The sequence below is a fragment of the Apostichopus japonicus genome, chromosome 11 (assembly GCF_037975245.1).
Source record: "Apostichopus japonicus isolate 1M-3 chromosome 11, ASM3797524v1, whole genome shotgun sequence".
NCBI lineage: Eukaryota > Metazoa > Echinodermata > Holothuroidea > Aspidochirotida > Stichopodidae > Apostichopus > Apostichopus japonicus.
In genome coordinates this window covers 55,278-70,313 of record NC_092571.1, presented here as the reverse complement: position 1 = coordinate 70,313, position 15,036 = coordinate 55,278, and the positions used below count along the sequence as shown (strand labels likewise).

Below are 15,036 nucleotides of genomic sequence, written 5' to 3'. Positions count from 1 at the left end.
TTAATAAGATCATACCAGAATGTTTTGAAAAACTGGACGGTTAGGCCATCGAGTCCTGGGCTTTTGTTGTTCTCCATTGAATCGAGAGCAGCTTTAAGTTCGGCAACTGAGAGATGTTCGTCGCATAGATCTGCCGAAGGGGAGGACAGTGTTCTGGAAATATTCTCGAGTAGTTCAGTTTTTGATTTGTCGTCTATTGGGTGATCAGTATATAGCTCCTTATAGAAATTAACCTGTTCGGTGATGATGTCCTCTTGTTCTGTAAGAACATATCCATTCTCGGTTGTCAGTTGTCTCATGACTTTTCGTTTTTGTCTACTTTTCTCCAGATTGAGAAAAAACTTTGTTGATTTTTCGCCGTTTTCGTACCACTGTAGTTTGGCTCTGAGTGAAATTCCTTTGAGTTCGTCAAGTTCAATCTCATTCAGTTCGCTTTCAAGGCGCTTCAACAAAGTAATATCATAGTCAGGGAATTTCTGAGCCTTCACTCTTTCATAGTTGAATTGTTTTACTAATTTCGTTTTGAGCCGGCGTTGCTTTTTTTGCTTCCTCTTAGAGTATTTGATAGTTGTTGACTGTATCGAATGTTTAAGATTGTCGTACCAGGTGAAAAAATCAGTTTCGTAGTGGCTGTCGTTTTTGGAATTTTGTATAAGTTCTCTAATACCCTCACAGTACTCGTCGTCCAGTAGGAGAGAATTGTTAAAAATCCAATAGCCTGGTCCCCGAGGGAGATTTTCAAAATCCAGGCGTAACATTAAAATATTATGATCCGACCGGGGGTATGTTATGTGTTGGCTTACATTAACATTGTAGGCAAGGCTTTTGGAGATAAGAAACCGATCTATTCTCGATGAAAAGGACCTGTCTACGGTGTTTCTGGTCCATGTAAACTCGATTTTGTTTGGGTTTCGATCTCGCCAAATATCTATGAGGTCAAAATTGACCATTATATCTTTTAACGGTTTTCTCGAGCTATCTGAATGCGTTTTCGGTGGGTATCTGTCTTTGTAAACGTTTAAAACGTTATTAAAATCTCCGGTTAGAATTATCGGATTTTGAGTCAGATTAAGATAGTGGTTCAGGTCAAGGTAGAATTGTTTCCTTTCCGAAATTATGTTGGGAGCATAAACTCCGATAATAGTAAGTGGTCGCTGATCCATAGTGACATCCAACATTACAACCCTTCCCTCATCGTCGATTCTATGATTGATAGTATCAATGTCTGCATCGCGTCGAATTAAACACGACACCCCTCTCCTTTTGTCTTTTGCATAAAGAGAGGAAAAAACTTCACCACCCCATTCATGCTGGGCGTCTTGGTGGCATTGATCATCCCAAAATGTTTCCTGTAGAATAACAATGTCGTATCGTTTCTTGTTTAACATATTGAAAAGTTCCCTCCTCTTTTCGCCGTTTCTCAACCCATTACAGTTTAGTGTTATTATAGTTAGCTTGTTGATTTGGAGCTTTGGGGCTAAAGTTCCTTGCAGTATGTAATTTCGGCGTGGCTATTTTCTTCTTTTGTACTGCTCTGTTCTTTCGGGAAAGGTGTATGTTCCAATCGTCATCGCTGGAGACAGCTCTCTTTAAGCCTCCTGTTTCGATTCCATTGTTAATGTTGGTACATGGCTGCGATTGGGGCTTGACCGATGAGGGCTGGCTTCTCGATTTTTCTTTACCTTTAGCATTGCCTAATATCACAGTAGATTTAGTTTTTGTCGAGTTTCGTTCAAGTTTTGTATCAGTAATTGAACCAGGTGCGGCAGCGTCGGTGTCATTTTCATGTCGCATTTGAGTCTCCTTAATTTGGTCCTTGTTCCGGTTGGCTTGATCTACCGTGTCAGGAGGTTGCACTGTGGGTTGGGCTGGTGGGCCCCCGGGAACTGTTTCCTTGTTGGCGCTCTCAGTGACGTTAGAAGGTTCAGTTTCTGTGTCCATCTCACCATTGTCTGAAGGCTTCTCTGGTTCGACATCGTTATCTTCCTCAGGTGGTTGCTCCGTGCATAGGAAACTTTTATGACCAAAGTTTTGGCATCTAAAGCACTTTACCCTAGGGCAACGGCTCTCCGTGTGGCCCTGGGTATTACATTCTCTACATACGTACTGGGGACATTCTTTCATGACATGGGTGTCGCTCAAGCAGTTGTTACAGACTTTAGATTGGCTGTTGTGTTTAAGTCTTAGATGTACACCAGCAATCGTAATTGCGTAGGGCAGGCTTTTGGCATTATTTGGCAACTGTACTCTTACGAATCGAATACCGTTTTCCACGTCTGGATAGTCGGAATAGTATTTTCGCGTCCATTTGGATTTAATTGAGCATCCGTATTCCACTAGCTTAGCCGAAAGTTCTTCGTCAGAAATGTAACAGGGTACCCCAAAAAGACTCACCGTTAGTATAAATTTTTCCACTCCGGTAACATTACAATGGTCGCCTTTAATATTAAGGCCGGTTTCCTGGATAAGTTCCGCATCAGATTCATTCTTCAATGTCACAATCCAGTGCCCTGACGTCTTAACACATCCCACAATTCTATTATTCCCAAGATCCTCAGATATCGATTTCAGTACGTCTCCATAGCTATGTCCATTGTCAAATACCCTAACACTGTTAGTTTTCAAACGTTGTATTGATGGTTTCGCGGAACCCATGTTCGCACTAGCACACGCCTTGGCGGCCTTCGTCGCCTTGGCGACTTCAAAAATTACCTACAAAACTCCTATAGTTTAACGGACCAAATTGAAACACAGTAATAAAAAACCGCTATCATCCAAGAACTTGGATGTTGCAGGTTGAAGAAAAAGTGGAACAAGAAAGTTCGAAAAAAGTAACAAAGAAAACAGCTAACAGCTAACACAACCAACCGCGCCACGACAGCAGTTGATATAAATCTATGTTCGTTTCTAATACTTAAAGTTCCCAGAGACCGTATAAGATCGCGGCAAAAGCAAACTGCCCCCACCTGGTCTCGAGCCCGCGATCCAAAATACGTCACGCTCTCGAGGTACAGAGCAACCAACCGCGCCACGACAGCAGTTGATATAAATCTATGTTCGTTTCTAATACTTAAAGTTCCAGAGACCGTATAAGATCGCGGCAAAAGCAAACTGCCCCCACCTGGTCTCGAGCCCGCGATCCAAAATACGTCACGCTCTCGAGGTACAGAGCAATCAACCGCGCCACGACAGCAGTTGATATAAATCTATGTTCGTTTCTAATACTTAAAGTTCCAGAGACCGTATAAGATCGCGGCAAAAGCAAACTGCCCCCACCTGGTCTCGAGCCCGCGATCCAAAATACGTCACGCTCTCGAGGTACAGAGCAACCAACCGCGCCACGACAGCAGTTGATATAAATCTATGTTCGTTTCTAATACTTAAAGTTCCCAGAGACCGTATAAGATCGCGGCAAAAGCAAACTGCCCCCACCTGGTCTCGAGCCCGCGATCCAAAATACGTCACGCTCTCGAGGTACAGAGCAACCAACCGCGCCACGACAGCAGTTGATATAAATCTATGTTCGTTTCTAATACTTAAAGTTCCAGAGACCGTACCAGATCGCGGCAAAAGCAAACTGCCCCCACCTGGTCTCGAGCCCGCGATCCAAAATACGTCACGCTCTCGAGGTACAGAGCAATCAACCGCGCCACGACAGCAGTTGATATAAATCTATGTTCGTTTCTAATACTTAAAGTTCCAGAGACCGTATAAGATCGCGGCAAAAGCAAACTGCCCCCACCTGGTCTCGAGCCCGCGATCCAAAATACGTCACGCTCTCGAGGTACAGAGCAACCAACCGCGCCACGACAGCAGTTGATATAAATCTATGTTCGTTTCTAATACTTAAAGTTCCCAGAGACCGTATAAGATCGCGGCAAAAGCAAACTGCCCCCACCTGGTCTCGAGCCCGCGATCCAAAATACGTCACGCTCTCGAGGTACAGAGCAACCAACCGCGCCACGACAGCAGTTGATATCAATCTATGTTCGTTTCTAATACTTAAAGTTCCCAGAGACCGTATAAGATCGCGGCAAAAGCAAACTGCCCCCACCTGGTCTCGAGCCCGCGATCCAAAATACGTCACGCTCTCGAGGTACAGAGCAACCAACCGCGCCACGACAGCAGTTGATATAAATCTATGTTCGTTTCTAATACTTAAAGTTCCAGAGACCGTATAAGATCGCGGCAAAAGCAAACTGCCCCCACCTGGTCTCGAGCCCGCGATCCAAAATACGTCACGCTCTCGAGGTACAGAGCAATCAACCGCGCCACGACAGCAGTTGATATAAATCTATGTTCGTTTCTAATACTTAAAGTTCCAGAGACCGTATAAGATCGCGGCAAAAGCAAACTGCCCCCACCTGGTCTCGAGCCCGCGATCCAAAATACGTCACGCTCTCGAGGTACAGAGCAACCAACCGCGCCACGACAGAAGTTGATATAAATCTATGTTCGTTTCTAATACTTAAAGTTCCCAGAGACCGTATAAGATCGCGGCAAAAGCAAACTGCCCCCACCTGGTCTCGAGCCCGCGATCCAAAATACGTCACGCTCTCGAGGTACAGAGCAACCAACCGCGCCACGACAGCAGTTGATATAAATCTATGTTCGTTTCTAATACTTAAAGTTCCAGAGACCGTACCAGATCGCGGCAAAAGCAAACTGCCCCCACCTGGTCTCGAGCCCGCGATCCAAAATACGTCACGCTCTCGAGGTACAGAGCAACCAACCGCGCCACGACAGCAGTTGATATAAATCTATGTTCGTTTCTAATACTTAAAGTTCCCAGAGACCGTATAAGAACCCGGCAAAAGCAAACTGCCCCCACCTGGTCTCGAGCCCGCGATCCAAAATACGTCACGCTCTCGAGGTACAGAGCAACCAACCGCGCCACGACAGCAGTTGATATAAATCTATGTTCGTTTCTAATACTTAAAGTTCCCAGAGACCGTACCAGATCGCGGCAAAAGCAAACTGCCCCCACCTGGTCTCGAGCCCGCGATCCAAAATACGTCACGCTCTCGAGGTACAGAGCAACCAACCGCGCCACGACAGCAGTTGATATAAATCTATGTTCGTTTCTAATACTTAAAGTTCCCAGAGACCGTACCAGATCGCGGCAAAAGCAAACTGCCCCCACCTGGTCTCGAGCCCGCGATCCAAAATACGTCACGCTCTCGAGGTACAGAGCAACCAACCGCGCCACGACAGCAGTTGATATAAATCTATGTTCGTTTCTAATACTTAAAGTTCTAGAGACCGTATAAGAACCCGGCAAAAGCAAACTGCCCCCACCTGGTCTCGAGCCCGCGATCCAAAATACGTCACGCTCTCGAGGTACAGAGCAACCAACCGCGCCACGACAGCAGTTGATATAAATCTATGTTCGTTTCTAATACTTAAAGATCCAAGAGACCGTATAAGATCGCGGCAAAAGCAAACTGCCCCCAACTGGTCTCGAGCCCGCGATCCAAAATACGTCACGCTCTCGAGGTACAGAGCAACCAACCGCGCCACGACAGCAGTTGATATAAATCTATGTTCGTTTCTAATACTTAAAGTTCCCAGAGACCGTATAAGATCGCGGCAAAAGCAAACTGCCCCCACCTGGTCTCGAGCCCGCGATCCAAAATACGTCACGCTCTCGAGGTACAGAGCAACCAACCGCGCCACGACAGCAGTTGATATAAATCTATGTTCGTTTCTAATACTTAAAGTTCCCAGAGACCGTATAAGATCGCGGCAAAAGCAAACTGCCCCCACCTGGTCTCGAGCCCGCGATCCAAAATACGTCACGCTCTCGAGGTACAGAGCAACCAACCGCGCCACGACAGCAGTTGATATAAATCTATGTTCGTTTCTAATACTTAAAGTTCCAGAGACCGTATGAGAACCCGGCAAAAGCAAACTGCCCCCACCTGGTCTCGAGCCCGCGATCCAAAATACGTCACGCTCTCGAGGTACAGAGCAATCAACCGCGCCACGACAGCAGTTGATATAAATCTATGTTCGTTTCTAATACTTAAAGTTCCCAGAGACCGTACCAGATCGCGGCAAAAGCAAACTGCCCCCACCTGGTCTCGAGCCCGCGATCCAAAATACGTCACGCTCTCGAGGTACAGAGCAACCAACCGCGCCACGACAGCAGTTGATATAAATCTATGTTCGTTTCTAATACTTAAAGTTCCCAGAGACCGTATAAGAACCCGGCAAAAGCAAGCTGCCCCCACCTGGTCTCGAGCCCGCGATCCAAAATACGTCACGCTCTCGAGGTACAGGCAACCAACCGCGCCACGACAGCAGTTGATATAAATCTATGTTCGTTTCTAATACTTAAAGTTCCAGAGACCGTATAAGATCGCGGCAAAAGCAAACTGCCCCCACCTGGTCTCGAGCCCGCGATCCAAAATACGTCACGCTCTCGAGGTACAGAGCAACCAACCGCGCCACGACAGCAGTTGATATAAATCTATGTTCGTTTCTAATACTTAAAGTTCCAGAGACCGTATAAGATCGCGGCAAAAGCAAACTGCCCCCACCTGGTCTCGAGCCCGCGATCCAAAATACGTCACGCTCTCGAGGTACAGAGCAACCAACCGCGCCACGACAGCAGTTGATATAAATCTATGTTCGTTTCTAATACTTAAAGTTCCAGAGACCGTACCAGATCGCGGCAAAAGCAAACTGCCCCCACCTGGTCTCGAGCCCGCGATCCAAAATACGTCACGCTCTCGAGGTACAGAGCAACCAACCGCGCCACGAAAGCAGTTGATATAAATCTATGTTCGTTTCTAATACTTAAAGTTCCAGAGACCGTACCAGATCGCGGCAAAAGCAAACTGCCCCCACCTGGTCTCGAGCCCGCGATCCAAAATACGTCACGCTCTCGAGGTACAGAGCAACCAACCGCGCCACGACAGCAGTTGATATAAATCTATGTTCGTTTCTAATACTTAAAGTTCCCAGAGACCGTATAAGATCGCGGCAAAAGCAAACTGCCCCCACCTGGTCTCGAGCCCGCGATCCAAAATACGTCACGCTCTCGAGGTACAGAGCAACCAACCGCGCCACGACAGCAGTTGATATAAATCTATGTTCGTTTCTAATACTTAAAGTTCCAGAGACCGTATGAGATCGCGGAAAAAGCAAACTGCCCCCACCAGATCTCGAGCCCGCGATCCAAAATACGTCACGCTCTCGAGGTACAGAGCAATCAACCGCGCCACGACAGCAGTTGATATAAATCTATGTTCGTTTCTAATACTTAAAGTTCCAGAGACCGTATAAGATCGCGGCAAAAGCAAACTGCCCCCACCTGGTCTCGAGCCCGCGATCCAAAATACGTCACGCTCTCGAGGTACAGAGCAATCAACCGCGCCACGACAGCAGTTGATATAAATCTATGTTCGTTTCTAATACTTAAAGTTCCAGAGACCGTATAAGATCGCGGCAAAAGCAAACTGCCCCCACCTGGTCTCGAGCCCGCGATCCAAAATACGTCACGCTCTCGAGGTACAGAGCAACCAACCGCGCCACGACAGCAGTTGATATAAATCTATGTTCGTTTCTAATACTTAAAGTTCCCAGAGACCGTATAAGAACCCGGCAAAAGCAAACTGCCCCCACCTGGTCTCGAGCCCGCGATCCAAAATACGTCACGCTCTCGAGGTACAGGCAACCAACCGCGCCACGACAGCAGTTGATATAAATCTATGTTCGTTTCTAATACTTAAAGTTCCAGAGACCGTATAAGATCGCGGCAAAAGCAAACTGCCCCCACCTGGTCTCGAGCCCGCGATCCAAAATACGTCACGCTCTCGAGGTACAGAGCAACCAACCGCGCCACGACAGCAGTTGATATAAATCTATGTTCGTTTCTAATACTTAAAGTTCCAGAGACCGTATAAGATCGCGGCAAAAGCAAACTGCCCCCACCTGGTCTCGAGCCCGCGATCCAAAATACGTCACGCTCTCGAGGTACAGAGCAACCAACCGCGCCACGACAGCAGTTGATATAAATCTATGTTCGTTTCTAATACTTAAAGTTCCAGAGACCGTACCAGATCGCGGCAAAAGCAAACTGCCCCCACCTGGTCTCGAGCCCGCGATCCAAAATACGTCACGCTCTCGAGGTACAGAGCAACCAACCGCGCCACGAAAGCAGTTGATATAAATCTATGTTCGTTTCTAATACTTAAAGTTCCAGAGACCGTACCAGATCGCGGCAAAAGCAAACTGCCCCCACCTGGTCTCGAGCCCGCGATCCAAAATACGTCACGCTCTCGAGGTACAGAGCAACCAACCGCGCCACGAAAGCAGTTGATATAAATCTATGTTCGTTTCTAATACTTAAAGTTCCCAGAGACCGTACCAGATCGCGGCAAAAGCAAACTGCCCCCACCTGGTCTCGAGCCCGCGATCCAAAATACGTCACGCTCTCGAGGTACAGAGCAACCAACCGCGCCACGACAGCAGTTGATATAAATCTATGTTCGTTTCTAATACTTAAAGTTCCCAGAGACCGTATAAGATCGCGGCAAAAGCAAACTGCCCCCACCTGGTCTCGAGCCCGCGATCCAAAATACGTCACGCTCTCGAGGTACAGAGCAACCAACCGCGCCACGACAGCAGTTGATATAAATCTATGTTCGTTTCTAATACTTAAAGTTCCCAGAGACCGTATGAGATCGCGGCAAAAGCAAACTGCCCCCACCTGGTCTCGAGCCCGCGATCCAAAATACGTCACGCTCTCGAGGTACAGAGCAACCAACCGCGCCACGAAAGCAGTTGATATAAATCTATGTTCGTTTCTAATACTTAAAGTTCCAGAGACCGTACCAGATCGCGGCAAAAGCAAACTGCCCCCACCTGGTCTCGAGCCCGCGATCCAAAATACGTCACGCTCTCGAGGTACAGAGCAACCAACCGCGCCACGACAGCAGTTGATATAAATCTATGTTCGTTTCTAATACTTAAAGTTCCCAGAGACCGTATAAGATCGCGGCAAAAGCAAACTGCCCCCACCTGGTCTCGAGCCCGCGATCCAAAATACGTCACGCTCTCGAGGTACAGAGCAACCAACCGCGCCACGACAGCAGTTGATATAAATCTATGTTCGTGTCTAATACTTAAAGTTTCCAGAGACCGTATAAGATCGCGGCAAAAGCAAACTGCCCCCACCTGGTCTCGAGCCCGCGATCCAAAATACGTCACGCTCTCGAGGTACAGAGCAACCTTTTTTTTTTTTTTTTTTTTTTTTTTTTTATTTGAAAGTGAACCTACTGGTTCACCCATTCACTAAACAATATATACAATGAGTTCTTGCAGAACTAAATAATAAAAATAAAAATATATTTACTTGTTAATGTTCTTATACCGTAATTTGAATGTTACTCAGAAATACCTTTAACTTAATTCGATTGAAATCTCATATCGTATAAAACATGGAAATGTTGTCCAAGTCGATAATATATCGTTGAAATAGTACTTAGCTTTATTTTTACAGATAAAGCCCTACTTAACTATGCGTATACAGGCATAAGTAAATTATTACAATTTATCATACCATTTGTTGGCTCAAAATAATTAGCCTCTATCTAAATGGTACTGGTAGGTATGGTCTTTGTCGGCTAAAAGTAGAATATTACCTTTTCCAAAAAACTGAAAAAAATTATCTAAGTTGTTATGGCTCGCGTAAACCTCATACATAAAACGTAACTTCTTCTTCATATAATTATGAAAATATGCTGTAATATTCATAGTACCACCATTATAAATAATTGCATTACGGCTTTTCCATATTACAGTTTTATAGATATTGAATATATAGTCTATAAGGAGACCATCTTGATTTTTTGCATTAAGACCCAGACCAAATAATGTACCTAAGGTCCAACCATAATGGCTGTCAACAAAATGTAGTTTATTCAGTTTGTTGGTTAAATTTTCCCAGAGTGGGAATAATTTAGGACAAGTTATAAAAAGGTGATGTATTGTTTCAATCGAACTTCTGCAAAATGTACACATAGGAGAATCAATCATTTTGAATTTATACAATTTCTCATTAGTAAATAAAATGTTATGCATTATTTTGTAGTCGATTTCAGCATCTGTATTACTCTTAGGCGATTTAAAGACATTTTCCCACCTAGTTTCAAAAGATAGATCTGCATACGTTTTCTTCCAATATAATTCACCTTTAGGGGTATTATTTCTTAAAGTACGTAAAAGGTCAGATGCTCTCTTACAAGTTAATACAGCACCATCAATAGTGTCACAACCACATTGAAAATGAACGGCGTATTGTAAGTCGGATTGTGTAGATACCACAATGTCGGATGAATTGATCTCTGTCAACCAGTTCTCGGGTAATACATTCATTACCATAGAAATAACCGTTTCTACCTCATTCAAGGAAATGGGATTATCGGGATTAGTGAGTGTTATGCATTCATGAACGGCTACTGATGGCAGTTGTGTTGGGATGACCTCATACATAAGGTCACCAACCATAATTATACCTCCATCAATAAAAATACTGTTAAAAAGAGTTTCACCGTTCTCATCGCGTAGGAGAGGGTTATGAAAAATTGGTTGGATAAGCATCTCCTCACGTGTGCTAGGTTCTACAAAATAGCCCTGTGTAATATTTTTCCATGCGAGTAGCATTTCTCTGGCAAAAGGTTGCATAGTGAGTAAAGATTTAGTCTGCGGGTCCACTTGAAAAATACCCAATCCAAGCTTCATATTTTCGTACTTATTAAGAAAAAATAACATACATGTCTTCAGTTTTACATTAACACTTCCATTTAGCAGTTTGCTAACTAATTTAATCCTTAAAGAATCTCGCTTAATTTCTAAATCACAAAGTTTGAGCCCTCCTTTACTTATAGGCAACATTAATGACTTAAAACTGATTAGAGGTGTTTTCCCATCCCATATAAAATCAGTTACTGCCTGACGAAATGAGTCTAATACCCAACCTGGCACAGTCAAAATACTCATTAAATACGTTAACCTAGATATTATTAAAGAGTTAACAACTAAAACTTTGCCTTTAAGTGATAACTTTCTAAATGTCCATCTTTTTAGTAAGGATGTACATTTTTCTATTTTATTTTCCCAGTTTTGAACTTCAATAATCCCATTCACATTACCAATAGAAACACCTAGAATATCAATATAATCTTTCCTCACAGGAAAGTTAAAATCGTGAGGTTCATCCAGTTGGTAATTGCCTATCATTAATAGCTCAGTTTTTCCCAAGTTACATTTTGAACCTGATGCTTGTTCATAAATCTTAATTGTATCTAAAATTGCATATAAACTTGTAACATTTGAAACGAAGAAAGTTGTATCATCAGCATGCTGAAACATTTTAACTTCGGTGTTGCAGATCTTAATTCCTGAAATTTCAGGATTATTACATATTATTTCATGAAAGGGTTCTGCGCTCAGAACATATAAAATAGCTGAAATTGGGCAACCTTGCCTTACTCCTCTCTTAATTGGGAACAGGTCAGAGACAAAACCATTATGTTTAATACATGATTGAATATTAGTATAGAGAATTTTAATCCATTTTTGAAAACTTGGTCCAAAACCCATTTTGTTAAGGACATTAAATAAATATTCGTGGTTAACACGATCGAAAGCTTTGTATTGGTCAATTTTTAGGATGAATCCATTTAAATGATTTTCTTTGACATAATCGATAATAAGGTTCATTGTAATAACATTTTCACTAATATCATTCCCTGGATTACAACATGTTTGATCATCAGATATTAGGTTACTTATTACGTTATTAATTCTGTTTGCAAGGGCTTTACTTATTATTTTATAGTCTGTATTAAGAAGACTTATTGGTCTCCAATTATTGAGTCTTGTTAAGTCTCCTTTTTTAGGGATTAAAGAAATAACACCTACTTTCATGGAATCACACAATTCCATACTATTGGACATTTGTTTGATAAGGTTATGAAAAATATCAGTAAAATCCCACCAAAAATATTTGAAAAACTCCGCCGTCAGGCCATCTAGTCCTGGACTTTTATTTGCTTGCATAGAGTCTAAGGCAGTCTTTAATTCGGTTGTTGTTAAATCTTGTTCGCAAATTTCGGTTTCAGTCGGGGAAAGCATTTTAGAGATTTTTGGTAAAATAAGTTCTTGTGCATTGCAATATGTTGCTTCCGCAGTATAAAGGTCAGCATAATATTGACATTGGTGTTTTAATATTTCATCTTGATTATGGATTATGTTACCCTGTTCGTTAACTAATTTTCTTATTACCTTCTTTTTTTGCCTGCTCCTTTCAAGTCCAAGGAAAAACTTTGTAGATTTTTCTCCTTCATCATACCACTGAATCTTAGCTCTAATTGCAGCTCCTCTGAGCTCATTTTTGGTTATTTCATCTAATTTTTCTTGCAGGTTTTTAAGTCTATTAATAACATAGTCGGCATATTTTTGGGCCTTTTTCTTTTCAAATTTGATTTCTTTGATAAGTTTCAGTTTCTGTTTGTGTAGTTTTTTTTGTTTTTGTCTACTGAAATTGATTGAAGTGGATTTTATATCTTTTTTAAGTAATTCATACCATTCGAAAATATTTTCAGTAAAACTGTCTTGCCTTTTCCTAAAATTAATAATTTCCCTAATTTGATTACAATAATCTTGGTCTAACAGTAAGGCGTTATTAAATATCCAATACCCCTTTCCTCTTGGGATGAGAGATAAATCCATTGTTAACTCAACAAAATTATGATCTGAATAAGGGTACGGTAAATGTCGGGAGGATGTTATATTAGCTTTCAAATCGTTAGAAATTAAAAATCTGTCTATTCTTGAGGAACTATTATAGTTCATACAATTTCGGTTACAAGAAAAGTCTGCTTCTTTTGGATTTCTCTCTCTCCATATATCGATCAAATCAAAATTGAGCATAAGGTCCTTTAAGGTCTTTCTAGACACATCAGAGGAGTATTTAACCGGATATCTATCTAAATAAGTATTGATTATGTTATTGAAATCCCCAGTTACAATTACTTTACTTTTATTTTTGTGAAGTCGTTTGTGTACATCTAAAAAGAAGGATTTCCTTTCAACCGTATTATTTGGAGCATAAATATTAATAACAGTAAAAGTTTGTTCTTCTATAACTAGATCGGTCTGGATAATTCGACCTGTTTGGTCAGTTTCATAACTTTTCACTTCTATATCTGACTCTTTTCTGATTAGTGTGGCAACACCTCTCCTATTCTGGAGAGAATACATAGATGAAAAAATTTTACCATCCCATTCTTTCGTGGCGATTTGAAAAATGTCCTCATCCCAAAAGGTTTCTTGAAGAAAAATAATATCGTATTTCCTTTTGATTAAAGTTTCAAAAAGTTCGTTCCTTTTGTCCTTCCTTCTTAGACCGTTACAATTTAATGTTACTAAACGGAATGTTAAGTTTTATTTGTGTTTATCCTCTGTATAAAACGTCTTGCCACGCTAAGGTTTGGGGTGGTATTTGCTCCTCTTTTATTGGTATTTACAAAAGTGTCGTCTTCGCTTGAGATTGGTCTCTTCATTCCGGTCGGTTCAGGAGTTCTACTTGGTGTACTAATTGATGTCTGAGATGCTGATTTATGTTCAGTTTTACTGGATGGTTCTGGCTTGGTTTTATCTTCTGTTGTTTTGGTCGCATCTTTCTCCTTGGCTGCATTTGCTTCCTGATTCAGTTCAGAAACGGTTTCCGCAGGTATTTTGGTTACAATAGGGCTGGCTTCTTGTTGTATTTCATCTTTGCTTAGTTCATTCTTGTCCGGATTACCAGCGACGGTAACGTTGTCCTCCTTTCTGTTTTCAGGGCACTGGAAGCTTTTATGGCCATCTTTGTTACACTTGTAACATCTTATTGTTGGGCATCGGCTTGCGGTATGTCCTTGTTGACCACAGGAGCGACAACAATAGTGTGGACAATCACGCATTATGTGGTCTTCTGCCAGACAAAGGTTACACACACGTAATTGGCCATTGTGTTTCAATCTCAAATGGATTCCAGAGACAATAATAGCGTAAGGTAGAGATTTCGCGTTGTTTGGCATTTCCAATCTTACAAATCTTATTCCGTTTTCGATTTCGGGGAAGTCATCATAAAATTTGTGCACCCAATTGCTTCTTAATTTGCAGCCAAATTCTTCTAATTTGTCTGTTATCTCACTGTCATCAACGTATAGTGGTACTCCAAAAACACTGACGGTCAGAATGGTCTTGGTTACTCCCACAATATTAACCAGGTCATCTCCTACTTTCAATCCTGTTTCTTGGAGTAGTTCAACATCTTGCTTTTTTCTCAGAGTAACAATCCACAGGCCTTGGGTCTTCACACATCCCATTATATTTTCTTTCCCAATATCCGTTGCGATAGCTTTCAGTACAACCGACGCATCGTAGTTATTATCAACAAATTTCACACTGTTATTCTTCATAACATAGGGATTCGGTTTCGCAGAACCGGTGCTCATGGTGATCAACTAACCACGCCTTAGCGCCTCACGGCGCTATGGCAGTTACGACGTTTAAAATCACAAAGTCCTGGTAATTAAACTCAATCGATAAAATATCCTTCTGGTGTCAAAGAAATCCAGCAGACAGTACAAGTACAGTGTAAGAATCGGTAAGAATCAGTATAAGATAAAGTGATAAAGCACGAACGAAGATCAGCTAGTACCCGGTACAGAGCACAACCAACCGCGCCACGACAGCCAGATCGCGGCAAAAGCAAACTGCCCCCACCTGGTCTCGAGCCCGCGATCCAAAATACGTCACGCTCTCGAGGTACAGAGCAACCAACCGCGCCACGACAGCAGTTGATATAAATCTATGTTCGTTTCTAATACTTAAAGTTCCCAGAGACCGTATAAGATCCCGGCAAAAGCAAACTGCCCCCACCTAATCTCGTGCCCGCGATCCAAAATACGTCACGCTCTCGAGGTACAGAGCAACCAACCGCGCCACGACAGCAGTTGATATAAATCTATGTTCGTTTCT

At 42.5% G+C, this 15,036-nt stretch overlaps 1 protein-coding gene across 1 annotated transcript; it reads right to left on the bottom strand.

The window, feature by feature from the left end:
* Positions 1-9,469: 9,469 nt before the first annotated feature.
* Positions 9,470-14,723, bottom strand: LOC139976449 (uncharacterized). Its single transcript, XM_071985189.1, has one exon. The coding sequence runs from the start codon at positions 14,508-14,510 to the stop codon at positions 13,449-13,451; it is 1,062 nt and encodes a 353-aa protein (XP_071841290.1). The 5' UTR covers positions 14,511-14,723; the 3' UTR covers positions 9,470-13,448.
* Between the last annotated feature and the right edge of the window lie 313 nt (positions 14,724-15,036).